Source organism: Sminthopsis crassicaudata, chromosome 1 (assembly GCF_048593235.1).
Source record: "Sminthopsis crassicaudata isolate SCR6 chromosome 1, ASM4859323v1, whole genome shotgun sequence".
In the NCBI taxonomy this organism is placed as follows: domain Eukaryota; kingdom Metazoa; phylum Chordata; class Mammalia; order Dasyuromorphia; family Dasyuridae; genus Sminthopsis; species Sminthopsis crassicaudata.
In genome coordinates, this window is record NC_133617.1 from 188,600,042 (window position 1) to 188,616,747 (window position 16,706).

Here is a 16,706-nt window from a genome sequence, read left to right on the forward strand (position 1 = left end):
GGAGGAAAGGTGAGACCTAGTCCCTTCCCTTGGCAAACTGAGCAAGAAAACAATTTGTTTTTACCATCTGTGACCTAAAGTCACAGCCAACAAAAGGGAAAGGGCATTAGGAACTCAAACTAGGTTTGTTACAAGATAAAGTTCAAGGTTTAGGGTGGAGCATCAGTTCAACTTAATCAAAAGTAAATACTGGAAGAGTAGGAATGCAAGGACTTTGATAGAATTCTGGCTTTACTAATGGGAGTGGCAGGTAGTAGGTGATAATTTGATATTAACTCTATTCAGTCAGTCTTCAAAAGTGATACAGATTCCTACAATCCCAATACACTGAGTAGCAGACTGTCGAATTTATCCATTCTCAACCCATCAATTGTTTAGGGAGGGGGTCTGCAAATAGAGGAACATCCAGCTCACCTGAAGGAGGTGCTGGCACAACAAAGGCCTTCAGCTCAACATCATTTTGGGGTAAAGTGATCAGTATATTGTCTCCAGCAAACACCATGAGTTCTTTGACTACAGATGAATTAAAAAGAACATGTGAGTAGCACAGCACATTAAAAATCACTCAGTGTTCACCACAGTAATATGGAGTAAGTAGGTACACAGTAAGTGCTTAATACAGATTGAGTGACTAGACTGACCCAAAGAAAATCAGACAAAAATTATTTTATATTACATAGAAATATATAATATATAAACACATTCATTTATTTTTCCATCCATGCCAACTGTGATAGATATTATTTTACTTTTTAATGTAGGGGACATATGTAATTGAAATATTAAAACATAAGTTTTTCCTGTGTATTTCTCAAGCTCCAAAGCAGCAGAAATTCTGTGAATTAAATCTGGTTCAAATTCTGTCTTGCCTGATCTTGGGCAAATTGTTTCACTTCTCTAAGCTTCAGTTTCCTTGTCTGTAAAATAAGGTGATAGTACTAAACGAACTCAGAGATCCTGGCTTATAGAACAGAGTACCAGACTTAGAGTAGGGAAATGTGAAATACTTATAAAATATGAAAGGTCAAGCTTTCAGCCTCCTCTAGGACTCTTGGGATCTTGGACAAATCCTTCTATGACTCATTTTCCTCATCATCAAAAAATAGCGTTGCATTCAATTACCCAATGTCTCTTCCAGCTCTAAATCTATGATTTCATGGTCCCTTCCACTATATGATCTCAAGTTCCTTAAGCAAAGTATGAGAGGAATCAGTTGTTTAGAATTCTGATTTACCAGTGCACATAAATAGATGGCTCAATAGATAGAATATTGAGCCTGAAGTTCAAATTTGACCATAGACACTGGTTGAACCTAGGCAAGTCACGTAACCTTTTTTGCCTCAGTTTCCTCATCTGTAAAATGAACAGGGAAAGGAAATGGCAAACTACTTCAGTATCTTTGCCAAGAAAACCCCAACTGGGGTCAAAAAGAGACAGATACATATGAACAATAACACAATTAATTGATGAGGCACTACAAACTCAAGGCCACCACCAGATTTTGCTCTATCCCACTCCCATATGTGCCATATTGAAGGCTTACTGTAGTTATTTGGAAGGCTCATTGTAATTGTGTATGTTTCTGTGTCATTATTCAAACAGTATTCCTAACAGTAAGTGACCTTGTGAATCTCTTTTAATAGCCTTCTCCTTGGAAAATGTCCAAAATAAAATCCAGTCAAACTCAATATTAAAAAAAAAAAAAAAAAAAAAAAGCTATTGTAGCTAGAATTAAAAAGACTCCCCTATCACCCAAAGCAGATAGTTGCTATTCTTGTACACCTTCTTTGTAACCAAGTTTAATTTTTTCACTGTTAATTCATTCAATCAATGTTCCATTTGGCAGGACTGAAATATCCTTAGTTTCACTCATAAAATTTAAGTGGGATCAAAACAGCTTGCATGTGCAGCATAGAAGCATGCACAGACCAGAGATTCTCACTGCTTGAAGGAGATGGGATTCACCACATCTGGTCCAGGAAGTTGCTAAACATTACTAAACAAACACAGTCCTTTCTTTAGGAGCTTTCCAAAAATCCAACAACATCCTAGCTCCCTTTAGTGTTAGCTATTTATTTATGGTATAGATATGAATCTTTCTGAGGGGAGAAGATGAGAAAATGAAAGTATCTTACTTATCAAGCCGGAGACACTCATTTTATAAAAGGCTCATAAAAATTAAGTGACTTATTCCAGTAAACTTGGGATGGAAAATGCCATCTGCATCCAGAGAGAGAACTATGGAGACTGAAAGTACATCAAAGCATAGAATTTTAAACCTTTTTTGTTTGTTTGTCTCTTTCTCATGTTTTTTTTTCCCTTTTGATCTGATTTTTCTTGCACAACATGACAAATATGGAAATATGTTTTAGAAGAATTGCATATATTTAAACTATATCAGATTGCTTATTCTCTTGGGAAGTGGGGGAAGTAAAGTAGGGAGAAAAATTTGGAACACAAAGTCTTACAAAAATGAATATTGAAAACTATCTTTACATGTATTTGAAGAAATAAAAGATTATTGAAAAAAAATAAGTTAATTGCCCAAGTGGAAGTGCTTGGCCAGTACTAACTAGGATCCATATTTTCTCATTTCTTCATAACTCTTTCAATTAAATTATAACTTCCTCTCTAAAATATTAGTCCTTCTACTGATGTAAAAAAATAAGCAAGGTCAGAGAGGATTCCCAAATTTCACTGTCTACTAGAATACACCCAAAATATAGCCCATAAAAGCGATGGCCTTTTTTTCCTTTCTTTCTTTCTTTCTTTTTTTTTTTTTTTTTTTACTTTACCTGTGCTTGAAGCAGTAGTGAGAGATGTGAGTTGCTCAGGTAGGATGGACTGAGAGGGGCCAGTGTCAGTGGGAAACACTTCAATTCCATGATCTGAGCTGTGTTGGGTTAATGTTACAATTGGGCTTTTCTCCTCAGTAGTTGGATTGAACTCCAGGTTGGCTGAAGGAGGATTATGGGAAGGCATTAGAACCTATGAGATCAATCATAGGGATAAATTATTATGAATAAACCAATTGAACACAAGCACACATTATAATGGTACCTACCTTTTCTGTAAAATATACTCACTCAAATGAGTATCAAAGACTGGAATTGTATACTGTGTTTGAATAATAGCAATTACATATTTATATATCTGCTTTAAGGTTTGCAAAATTTTTCCTTAAAGACACTTAACATTTACTAACTATGTGACTGAAAGTCACTTAATCCTAACTGCAAGAAAGGAAGGAAGGAAGGAGAGATAACTAAGTATTACTCAAAAAAAATCTGAAATGTTTTGCTCAAACTGACAAGCAATGACAGAGAATAAGGATTCAAATCCTTTTACCCCTATTCTCTGACTTTGGAGTCATCATTCTTTCACTCTTGTATTTCTTTGCTTAACTGTTCTAGGGGAATATACTTTTTTTATGATTTTCCTTGCATATTTCTTCATAATTGTTTTCTTGATTAAAACTATCACTTTTTTTTTAAATTTTTATTTTATTTTATAATTATAACATTTTTTGACAGTACATATGCATGGGTAATTTTTTGCAACATTATCCCTTGCACTTACTTCTATTCAGATTTTTTCCCTTCCTCCCCCAACCCCCTCCCCCAGATGGCAAGCAGTCTTTTATATGTTAAATATATTACAGTATATTCTAGATACAATATATGTGTGTAGAACTGAATTTTTTGTTGCACAGGAAGAATTGGATTCAGAAGGTAAAAATAACAGTTTACATTCATTTCCCAGTGTTCCTTTTCTGGATGTAGCTGATTCTGTCCATCATTAATCAATTGGAATTGGATTAGCTCTTCTCTATGTTGAAGAAATCCACTTCCATCAGCATACATCCTCGTACAGTATCATTGTTGAAGTGTATAATGATCTTCTGGTTCTGCTCGTTTCACTCAGCATCAGTTGATTTAAGTCTCTCCAAGCCTCTCTGTATTCCTCCTGCTGGTCATTTCTTATAGAACAATAATATTCCATAACATTCATATACCATAATTTACCCAACCATTCTCCAATTGATGGACATCCATTCATCTTCCAGCTTCTAGCCACTATGAAAAGGGCTGCCACAAACATTTTGGCACATACAGGTCCCTTTCCCTTCTTTAGTAGTTCCTTGGGGTATAAGCCCAGTAGTAGTATGGCTGGGTCAAAGGGTATGCACATTTTGATAACTTTTTGGGCATAATTCCAGATTGCTCTCCAGAATGGTTGGATTCTTTCACAACTCCACCAACAATGTATCAGTGTCCCAGTTTTCCCACAGCCCCTCCAACATTCATCGTTATTTGTTCCTGTCATCTTAGCCAATCTGACAAATGTGTAATGATACCTCAGAGTTGTCTTAATTTGCATTTCTCTGATCAATAGTGATTTGGAAAAAACTATCTCTTAAAAAAAGAAAATGATCTACAAAGTTGAAATAAAGGATAAAGATAAGCAGAGATTATGTGCTTTGCCTAGCATCACAAAGCAAGTAAGAGACTGAAAGGGCACTAAAACCCACATTTCCACCCTGTCTAATAAAGTGGTGACCTATGCCCTTCCAGAAGCAATTTTACCTGAATGGCAATAAATCACACATGAATTTGACTTGATTTTCCAGTTACCAAACAATAATTCCCAAAAAGGCTACTGATCAATTATTAAAGTGAAAACTTAAGATTCCATTCTTCTCAGAAATGAGAGAGACTATTTCTCTCATAAGGCATGGCCCTGGTCATGCAAGAAAAAATGTTTCAAATTTTTTATTTCCATTTTCTATGATACAAAGGATATATCTGTGTTAAACCTTCCACTTGAAAAGTTCTCTTTAGAATGTCCTTTATCATATTCACAAATAGACTTGATTACATTTTCTTTTTCTAAAAGTCTAATATAACTGCCTTATATTTGAACCTTTTGGACTTCAGTAAGACAAAAGAGAAGGGAAAAAATAGCAGTAATCATTTCATTTCTACATATTCTAGACTTTGCATCTAAGTAGCATACATTGATATTTCTTAATATGTCAATAATAACGTCAATAATCTCAGGGATTTCTCTGCCAATCAAGTCAGCAGCAAGGCAGATGTAAAGGTAATTAGTCCCCCAGAAGCAGGAAAGTCAAATGATTTTACATAAAGTTTTAATAGAATGAATTCTGAATGTCTATGTTCACTCAATTACATAAGTAATGTAGAACTGAAAAGCTTTATAAGCAGGGATGGTGAAGATGTGGCAATGGCAACATAAATGAGTGGAAAGTGTTGTCAGTCATTACACAGAAAATGGTTGACATCTGATAGCCTAGTTATTTTTAAAAGCTAATGATATGATGTAAAACACATTTTCTTACTTCAAAATTATCTCATTGATAATTATAAATAAAATCCTGGAGAAATTTTTTATATAATAATAGCTTTTTATTTTCCCAAATACATGCAAAGATAGTTTTCAACATTCACTCTTGCAAAATCTTGTGTTCCAAATTTTTCTCTCTCCTTCCCCCCACCCTTCTCTTCTGAACAGAAAGTAATCTAAGTTAAACATGTAAAATTCAATAATTTTTTCTAACCTTGGTTTATCTTCTTCACACTTCTTGAAGAATGGATCCAGCCATTCTGGAGAGCAATTTGGAACTATGTTTAAAAAGTCATCAAACTGTGCATACCCTTTGATCCAGCAGTGTTACTACTGGGATTATATCCCAAAGAGATATTAAAGAAGGGAAAGGGACCTGTATGTGCCAAAATGTTTGTGGCAGCCCTCTTTGTAGTGGCTAGAAACTGGAAACTGAATGGATGCCCATCAATTGGAGAATGGTTGGGTAAATTATAGTATATGAAGGTTATGGAATATTATTGTTTTGTAAGAAATGACCAGCAGGATGAACACAGAGAGGCTTGGAGAGATTTACATCAACCGATGCTGAGTGACATGAATAGAACCAGAAGATCATTATACACGGCAACAACAATACTATGTGATGATCAATTCTGACAGACGTGGCTCTCTTCAACAATGAAATTATTCAAACCCAGTTCCAATTAAAATGAATTGAGAAGAATGACGAGAGTCATCCACACCCAGAGAGAGGACTGTGGGAAATGAGTGTGGACTACAACATAGCATTTTTCTGTTATTGTTTACTTACATTTTTTGTTTTCCTTCTCAGGTCTTTTTCTTTCTTTCTAAATCTGATTTTTCTTGTGAAGTAAGAGAACTGTATAAATATGTATACATATATTGGGTTTAATGTATATTTTAACATATTTAACATGTATTGGACTACCTGCCATCTAGAGGAAGGAATGGGGGGAAAGAAGGAAAAATTTGGTACAGAAGGTTTTGCAAAGATCAATGTTGAAAAATTATCCATGCATATGCTTTGTAAATAAAAAGCTATGATAATAAATGAAAGGAAAAAAAGACAATGGAAGATATACAGTAGAAAGATAGCAATTAGAGGGTCTGTGTTTGAACATCACTTCTGATATTTGTAAACAATGAACAAGTCACAGTTTCAGAATTTCCTCATCTGTAAAATGAAGAGGTTGAACCTCAAACTGCATTCCCTTCTACCTTTAGATATAATAATAATAATGCTAACATTTACCTAGTACCTACTATGTGCCTGGCACTGTGCTAAGTGCTTTGTAATTATTATATTGTTTGACCATCACAACAACCCTCGGAGGCAGGAGCTATTATTATCTCTATTTTATAGTTAAGGGAACTGGGATAAACAAAGATCAAGTAACTTATTGAGAATAAAACAGCTAGTATATATATGAGCTTGGATTTGAACTCCAGATCTTTCTGCCTCCAGGCTTAGCATGCTATCTGCATCACTTAGCTGCCTAACAACTTTGCTAAGATCTGTGGTTCTAAGAAGTTCAAATTCCTCTGTTCTTCTTTCAAGTCTACATCTGCTCTCTACATTTTTCCCTATGTCTTCTTTTCCACACTCAGTCCATCTTGCTTCAGTTTCTCTCCTTTCAACTATCCCCTTTCCACTAGGAAATGATCTCTTTTAGCAGCAATTCCTCTATTCATGTAACAGGCACTGCTGATTGAACTTTAATGAAAAGATGCACAACAGTTTATATGTTGTAGACCTCCTTTGCTTAAAGATGCAGAAAATATTAACTGTTTAGCATGCTTGGCACATAGTGTTTGCTAAATGCTTATTAGAAATTAAAACTTTACCCATGTTTTAAGGGAAAGCTACATAATATATACTCTACATTAACATCTCTCAAACAGGCAACTGTATTCATGGGTTTTTTTTAAAATTTCAAAAGGTCATAGGTGAGTTTCCCGAATCTTTAATTCTTCATTATGTTAAGTCCTACCAGCTCCTTGGATGTAAAACCCTGTGATGCTGTCAGGAAAGCAAACTGGCTGAGAGATCAAGAACTGACCTCTACAAAATCCTGGTACCTCCCAAGATACTGCCTGAGGGACTTCTGTTGAGAGCTGCTACATTACTATTAAGGTAATGGAATTGTGGAGGCAGAAGAACTATTTGTTCTTTTAAATAATAGTCCATTAGGAAGGAAGGAAGGAAAAAAGAAAGGCAGGAAGGGAGGGAGGGAAAGAAGGAAGGAAGGAAGGAAAGAAAAAGGCAGAAAAGCTATTTGTTCTTTTAAATAATAGTCCACTAGGAAGGAAAGGAGGAAGTGAAAGGGAAGGGAAACTGTTCCCTTTACTGAAGCTATGTTCCCTTTAAGATTATCACTCTGAAATTATATTCCCTTTTGATCTGTGATCCCTTTGGAGTCTCAGTCCCTCCTGGGGAAGGCATATCCCCTCAGATAAATTATCTTTCTGGGATGCCAGAGCCTTTGATTCAATTAGAAATCCTGGTCAAAGCAGGATGATTTCAGAAAGACCTGGAGAGACTTATATGAATTGATGCTGAGTGAAGTGAGCAGGACCAGGAGATCGTTGTATACTTCAACAACAATACTGTATGATGATCAATTCTGATGGATGTGACCATTTTCAACAATGAGATGAACCAAATCAGTTCCAATAGAGCAGTAATGAACTGAACCAGCTACACCCAGCCAAAGAACTCTGGGAAATGAGTATGAACCACTACATAGAATTCCCAATTCTGCATTTTAGATTTCCCTCACAGGCTAATTGTACATTATTTCAAAATCTGATTCTTTTTGTACAGCAAAATAACTATTTGGACATGAAGACATATATTGTATTTAATTTATACTTTAACATATTTAACACATATTGGTCAACCTGCCATCTGGGGGAGGGGGGTGGGGGGAAGGAGGGGAAAAGTTGGAACAAAAGGTTTTGCAATTGTCAATGCTGAAAAATTACTCATGCATATATCTAGTAAATAAATAGCGATAATAAAAAAAATCTAAAAACAAAAAATAAATTAAAAGAAAGAAAAAAGAAATCCTGGTCAAAAAGCACCCCTTTGAAGTATTGTTAATTCCAATAGGAGATCTGGGTTACTGATAAGCACCTGGGCCTGGCAACCTTGGCTTATTGAAGTCTCAAGATTCCTTTTAAAGGGCAGTTTCTAAACTTACTCTTTGCAGAGGCCCAAACAGCTTGCTAGAACCCTGCCCACTAAGAAGGCATTCTCTTCTCAGTGCCAGACTCCATTTCCCTAACAGGACTTTGTCACTAAAGAAGTCAGTCTCTTAGCAAACTGGTTTCTATCCAACAATAAACTTCCATTTTTGCCATTAATATTTCGGGATAAGTGAATTCTTTCACTTTGAATCTGCAGGCCGACTAAAAAGAGATTTTAACAACTCTCTTATTGGCAGTAACCTCATCACCAATGGGAATAGAGGTGATACAAACCTCATCAGAAGGAAGGAAGGAAGGAAAGAAGGAAGAAAGGAAAGTAGGCAGGAAGGAAGGAAGGAAGGAAGGAAGGAAGGAAGGAAGGAAGGAAGGAAGGAAGGAAGGAAGGAAGGAAGGAAGGAAGGAAGGAAGGAAGGAAGGAAGGAAGGAAGAAAAGAAAATGCCACCCTAACATCTAATGTAACCCTTGTCTAACCCTAGAAGCTTAGATAACTTAAAGTGAAACCTCAAGATCCTGAAAGGAAAACTGCTATTTCACCATAGTCTGCATGACTTAACCCACCTCAAGGATAACCTGAGACATCTTCTTGGTCCTGTGCAAAAACCCCTGATAAGTCTCTACCTCTTGTGCACAACAGATAAGCACAAACTCAGTATCGGTGCTCAATCCCCCTGCAGGCACACCCTGTTGGCCCCATGACAGGGAAATTACTGCAAGCTCCCCTTCTCTTAGACCTCTAGGGGTTGTTTTTCAATCAGCCCCCTTCTTTGTTAACTCCCTATAATGTCTTGGGCAGCATGACGCCTAAGAACATTCTGATCCCCAGATAAGGAACTAATAGCTGGCTTTTTGCTTCTGTACAACTTTTGCTTATAGCAATAAGGACCCTCCCCTTGAGGTTTTTGCTTCTTATAAGCTCATAAATCTGGGGCTACTCTCCTTTGTACCTCTGATCTTTAAACAACAATGTGAAACCTAGATGAATATCAAGTCAGGCTCATTTCTGCCAACTGTTTTCCAGGCCCCTACAAACCCTGGTAGTGTGGTACATTCTATGCATCCTGCTGAGTGACTAAACGCACAGAAGCCATGGCACCCAGCCACTTCTGGCACTTACCTCTTCTCCAGATTTGTTGCTAGCCTGTCCAGGAGGCTGAATGGCTTCCTCCTTTTCTTGTGTCTTCCCAGAAAGTGGGATTTTCTCTGGGGATGGTGACAATTTTCCCTCAGGAAAGTGATCCAGGACAGTGGCCCACTCTGATTCATTCCCCCTTTCCAGATGATCTAACCTGACATTCCCGTTCTCTTTCTCTGCCAGAGAATGGCCATTTTCCACAGAAGAATTGAAAGGACCCTCAGTGCTTGGCAGCAGACCCCAGTCCATATAGTCAATACTGGCCTTTGCCGCCTGCTTGCCACTGGCCTGGAAGGTGTCCTGCTCCATTTCCCTGTAGTCATCCGTGTATTCAGGCAGCTCTTCTAAGCTAGGGCCCTTTCCCAAGAAGGGGAAGCTTCTGAGTCTGCTAGCCTCCTCCGACGGGCCTCCCGGAATCACCATGGGATGACCCCTGCTGGAAATCACCTGTCCATATTCTAGTAGGGAGGATGGCCTCTGTGCTGGCCGCAGCACAAAAGTAAGATAGGACTTGACAGGCTCTATTGTTCTGGGCTCACAGCTGTCCTGGTACTGGCAGTTCACAACATAGCACCGGCCTTCAACCAACCAGGCCAAGTCACAGCTGGGCAGGTCACAGCAGGCAGCTGTGCAGGCAGCCATAGAGCTGGCTTGAGGCACCCGCATGATTTGGGTGGTTTCCAGGTTGGGGGAAATAACTGCGTTTGAGTAGGTTCCTCCATCCCTGCATTGCTCGCAGAGATAACCTGTAAACAAGATAGACTGAAGTTAGGCAGAGGAACCCTCATCCTGCCTGCATCCCATAGCAAAGCAAACAAATATACAAGACTGGGAGGGTGTATTAAGAAAAGTTGTATGTGTTCAGATTCACTCCTATAAATGACGCTCTCAGACTCAATTGAAAATGAAAGTAAGGTTTTAATCAAATAGGACAAGGTATAGATAGTTTAGATTTGCATAAAAAACAAATAGAAATAAGAACAATTAACAATATGACAATTATAGCAGATAGAGGAAGAGAATACATCACCAATTCAAGGGAACCTCAAGAACTCAAACGGCTGGGAGCCCCGTTTCAGCCTCAATCAACTTGAATTGTGTAAAGATTTTCCCGGGCGAAGCGTCCTTCCCACGGATGAAGCTCAACTATGGTTTAGAACGCTGGTTTTTCATGTTTTCAGACGGCCAAAACTATATATTCTATATATTCATATTGACTCACTCCAAACCCTTGAAGCTTGACATGTTTCCTTATCTATTGCATATGCACAGGGAGGAAGCCACCCAGCCCTAAGCATAAGCATTTCCAAGAATGGCTAGTTCCTGGTATCTATTGCTAAGGACATACAGAGTTCATGGAATGGTCAAGTTCCTATAATTTAGAAGCTCAGGCCTGTTAGATTTGAGTGAGCTTATAAACCTAATATGAAATCTAAATTTCTTATTCAGAGGGAGAGGAGGAAACATTTTCTGCCAGGAAGAGAAAGAATAAGCATTTATTAGATGCCTACTGTGTGCCAGACACTGCTAAGCTGAGGTTATAACTTATTTGATCACATTTCCCACCAGCAGAACTGCTTCTGAATGTCTCCATTACATCCCTGCGTTAGATATTTTCTTCCCTTTCAGGATTACACCTTTTCTCACACCATCCTCAAGCTTTTCAGCTTCTTTTTGTATGTTGTCTTCTTGACTAGATTGAAAGCTCCTTCAGGGAAGGGATTGTCTTTATCCATACCTCTATCCCCAACATTTACACGATGCCTGGCATGCAGTAGGTGCTAAATAAATGTTTATTAATTGAGAGATCTTTATAACAATTTTGTGAGGTAGGTGCTACTATGATCCCCATTTTACAAATGAGGAAATTGAACCAATGATCAGATGATTTGTCCAGTCACACAGCTATTAAGTGAATGAGGCTGAATTTGAACCCAGGTACTTTTAACTCCAGGCCCAGTGCTCCATATATTGTACCAACCAGCTGCCTAAAAGAAGTCTGTAATATTTGGACTAGCTTTCTGGAGTATCTCAGGACCAGCCCTGATCTTAGTGAAGGAGTGCAGGGGGCAGGAGAGCCCCAGGAGGATGGTCAAAAATGGAATGTCTCATTTCCAGTCCTTTGCAGCCTTAAATACCCTATTATAGTTACCTCCTTATATCATACTGAGTATATGTGAAGTAGAGAACCATTACATCACCATGTTAAGTACTAAGTGTATGTGAACTAGAGAACCATCGTCACATCAATCACACTGAGTTAACACCTTATTGTAAGTATCCTTGTTTCAAGTATAGTTCTCCAGAGCTCCGGCCCTCTACAGAAGCCAAGGAAGTTATTTTGGGACTATCTAGGAGGAATATGAAAGAGTTTGACATATTATATGCAGATTTAGCCTCACCCCACCCCTAACCCCTCCTTACAATTTTCTTAACCCCAAACTTTGAGCTAGCATTAACTATGAGAAGAGAAATCCTAAATATGCTAATAGAGTTATTGTCTAATAAGTAATTAGCCTTAAGTGCTCTGTTGTCTGATTCAAATGCACCTGTTCAGAGTTTCAACCCTTTATGCCATAGCTGTAAATTATAACACACTTGAAGGAATTTGCAAATCCTCTTTTACTGGCACAGATGTTCTTTGTGAATTGGGAAAGAAACAAATTGGAGGCAAAGGTAAGAGGAGAGAGGTCAGAGAACACAACTGCCTCTGTGTCCTTGTATTGTTATCATCACATGAAGAGATCTATTCTGCTGGTCAGAATTAGATCCCCAGCAGCCACTAACAGGTGGCTCTTGAAACATCCAGTAGCCACTAGCAGATTACTTACAAAAAGAAACATCTTGTCTGTAGGTTACATCTGTGCTGAGGATCTGCCTGGTTAGATGAACTAAAGTACATTCCCATTCTGCACCATCTGCAATGGGTCCACTGAGAATTATTGTGGGGAGAAACTGAGGGCATTGAGAACTTGAAAAGCAGCAGGGAAATTTCATAAGAGACTCTAAAAGAAACAACAAGGGAGCTGCAGCCAACAAAGAGAGCCAGCACAGGCTTTACATGACTGAGTCCAGAGGCAGCAAAATTTTCTAATCAGCTATAGAAAGCTTTGGCTACCCAGATATTTTTCCCAAAGTGGTATTGCCAGGCAGCTTTCAGAAATTACTTCAGTCTAAACATGTTCAAGGCAGTTTGTAGTTGCAACTGTAAGCTGGGATGGCATTCTCTCAGCTAAATGGCTGGGAATAAAATGAATGCAATAAAAGTGAAAATTAAATTTAATTCTATTTTTATGACAATCAAGCAGGTATGGGTTTACTATTCTTCCACACCAAGTAAATACAAACTCATTATTTTTAAAACTCTACACCTCACCTATATGCCAGAGAAACTTGCCTAAACTTGCCTAAAAGGTCAAGTTTTGTCATGTAACTACTTCCACTCAGGACTCAATTCTATTGTAAATTGAATCTTCACCACTGTATTACTACTTACAAAATGTCACCCATTACTAAACTAAGTTGTTTTGTAACCTCACCCACTTAACTAAAATTCAAATTGATTTCATCAGACATGCATGTCTGCAGACAAAACCTATCATCTGAGAATTACAGTCGTTGGTTCCAGAAGGCATGATGAGTACCAGTGATTTTTTCCCATAGATCTCCAATCCACAGCCTAACTATCCCTTCCCACCCTATTCCCCAGGGAAATAAGTCAGCCCTGCCCCTTCCTTCCTGACTTAACTCACTTTCTGAGAGAAACCTTGACCTCTATATTCCTCTCTAACACTACTCCACAAGTTTCCTTTGATGAGTGGAGGAACCTGAATGTGGAGGTGGAAGCTCTGGTCTAAAAGAGTTAGTTTAGCTATAAGGAGGAGAAGTGGGGTTGAGTGGAGTCAAGGGAGATACCATGTGGCATGGAGAAGGAGTGAGGAGAAAGACACCATGAGGCAGATGCCATGGCAGACTGACCCACAGGAGGGCAGGAACTATGGGATGGCCCATAAGCAGATTTTATAGGGAAAATTTAAACTCGGGGACATGACTAGGATTTCTCAGAAGGCATGGCAAGGTGAAACTGCTAGAGACTTCGCTGACTCAATTTATTGGTTACTGACAATAAATTATCTCTCAATTCACTTTAATTTCAATCATGACAGTGTCCAGACTCTAGGAGCTAATTATGTGGTAAATTTAGTAAAAGTTAAAGGCACTAAAGGCACAGAAACCTTTCTACAAAAGTTCTTGAGAAAATATTTAAATAGGGCAGTGAGACTTAGCTTTACTTTAAGAATATACTATTGTAGGCCTGTTATCAGAAGGATGAGGGAAGAAGATACAGATTCCTCCCAAGAGAAGTATTAATGACCATGAAAAGAAGAGACAATTGAAGAAAGGACCCTAAGATTGGAGCATATCTGGGAAGGAAAAGAACCTTCACAGTAAAGTTTTTAAAATCCTGTACAGCCTCTTGGAAGTGAATTACCACATAGAATTTCATAATGCCAAAATGGTTGGATCAGACAATCTTTAACTTCTAACTTTTGAGTCAATATTTTTTGTTATTCTGTTTTCAAAGTTTCAGAAGGCAAAAACAAAAACTCTCAAGCTGTATGTATATTTTCCTGGAAAAAAGCCAAGAGCCAGTATACAGAACTAGAACATTTTTTTTATTTAAAAAAATATTGCAGTCTAGTCTCATTTACTAATGAAAATTTAAAAAAAAAAAAAAAAAGTTGTAGATTGGTTAGTGTGACAAGCTCTAACGTGGAGTATTGACAGTTAAGCTGAGTCACTCTGTCTACAGCTTTGTATTACCTGCTATTTATCCCTTGCCAAATCATCCCTACCTGCTTGTACCGGACAAACATCATGAATAAGTAATTGCAGTGGAACTGAGATGCGATAACCCACCCCCTTTTTGTTGACATGGACTTCTCAGAATAGCTTTTCTTTCATCACAAAAGGTATCAATAGAAGTTAGCTACATCTTGAATCTTTTATTGAACTCTGATGATTAGCCTACCAACTAATGTACTTAAATAAACTACTTTTAATACTCATTGTCCTGAGTTTTCCCTTATTAATCCGGGCAGGATGGAAGACAGAACAAAGCATTTTCCTCTTAACAAATGGCAAGCAAAAGCATCTGGTTATCACTGTGGTCAGGCCTGTTCCAACCTCACTCCATCTGGCAATGAAGCCCACTGCCTGAGTGAGATCCCCAGGGTTGGTTAAGCTATGAAGTGGTAAAGAATCTAGCTACCCCAAGCTCAGGATGGATAAAAGAAAAATAGATTCCAAAATCCAATCTTTGATTTTTTCCCCCCACTTGTACATGAAGAAGGAAAGGCCCAAGGAGAAAAATCAGTAATTATGGGTCTTGAATGTATATGAATGGAAATGCCAGTATTCATAAAGGGAACAGATCTAGGCGAACTCTGGCCTATTATGTTCTACTCAAGACAGGCTTGGGTAGAAGGTAGGTTCCTTTATCTATTTTGTCCAAAGCTGGAGAAGATCTGAATAGAGAGGAGTAAAGTAAGTAAATCCTTCAGTTCCCCATTACAATGAGTCCCTTTTTTATATAGAAAGGAATTGTACATGTTTAACATGGATTGGATTGCTTGCCATCTGAGGGAGGGGGAAAGGAGAAGGAAGAGAGAAAAGAAAATGGAACATGGGATTATGAATGTTGAGGACTTTCTATGCACATTTTTTGAAAATAAAGCTTTATTTTTTAAAAAAAAGTAAGTCTCATTATAATATTCATTCTCTCAATAACTATTAATCATTTTCAACTGATTTCAATCTGTTGGAAACACCCACTCTTCCAAGTATATATAAGCATGCGTCACCTCCAAGATTTGTCTTTGGGTTATGAAAGTTAAATAGCAAGCCTTTTATAAATAATTCTCTAGCCACAATTAATAAAATGATTAATTACCCAGAAATTATGTCTCTTGGATTTTTCATTTGTCCCATTGTTACTTTATTGGGAAATCTTATTTTATTTAAATTTGTTGTTTATCCAGTAATTAAGTTTCTATATTTAAATAACAAACTGATTTAGGATTTCCTATTTAGATAATACAAGACAATTCATAAATTACTTTCCACGAAGATGATTGATTGTAGAGATAATTTAATTGTAGGAAAACTTGTGCGTAGAGCATATAGGGCAGTTAGATGGTTCAGTAAAGTGCCAGATCTGGAATCAGGAAGTGCCAAATTCAAATCTGTCCTCAAGTCACTTATTACCTATGTGACCCTGAGCAGGTCACTCTGTTTGCCTCAGTTCCTCATTATAAAATGAAATGGAGAAGGAATTCTCTGCCAAGAAAACCCAAGTGGAATCATGAAGAGTTGGACACAACTAAAAAACAACAGAACTATATAGCATGTGCTGAAATGATGACGAATTGGAATGTCCTTAAATGCATATAAATACTTATGTTTCTCATGAAGGGAGCCTAAAAATGAAAGGGGGACCCTGAAACTCTTTCTCTGAAACTCCTTCAAGGAAAAAAGTCTCCTTGAATGCTGGCCTCTGTAAAAGCCCTCCCCAACACAGGATAAACAGCTTCATTCTGTTATCTTGAGAGATGGGGCACCACTCCCATTGATAACACTCACTACTGATTAAGCTCCCCATTGAGGTGAAGATCAGCCTAGAGACACTCAATCAATTCTAAGATTTTATATTCTAATTCCAGCCCAGGCTGCACCCAGCCCCCATCAATAACTGCCCCCAGCTTCTAGACATAAAATGAGCCAAGTAGGGACTCAGTCCTTGCAGAGGACCTAATATGTCATACTAAGGAATCTCTCTTCCTGGCAAAGCAGCAGCCTCTGCCCGCTGAAATGATATTCTTTATCTTTCTCACCTATTTCCTTTCATGCTTTATATCTCTCTGTTGGGATTTCTCTGCTAGAACCTTTAGTTCTCTGTCAGGATCTTGCCACCAAGGAATTCAGTCTTTCTAT

General features: G+C 37.9%; 1 protein-coding gene across 5 annotated transcripts in view; it reads right to left on the reverse strand.

Moving 5' to 3' along the window:
- Positions 1-16,706, reverse strand: part of KIAA0319 (KIAA0319 ortholog) — a 122,195-nt gene that overhangs the window by 70,852 nt on the left and 34,637 nt on the right. For 3 of the 5 annotated variants that reach the window (XM_074272771.1, XM_074272753.1, XM_074272762.1), the window contains exons 3-5: positions 9,696-10,459; positions 2,796-2,988; positions 415-513 (exon numbers count right to left, since the gene is read on the reverse strand). In XM_074272771.1, coding sequence (XP_074128872.1) covers positions 415-513; positions 2,796-2,988; positions 9,696-10,459 — 1,056 coding nt within the window. The remainder of the gene's footprint in view (positions 1-414; positions 514-2,795; positions 2,989-9,695; positions 10,460-16,706) is intronic. The other 2 variants (XM_074272780.1, XM_074272788.1) reach the window with 2 other exon arrangements.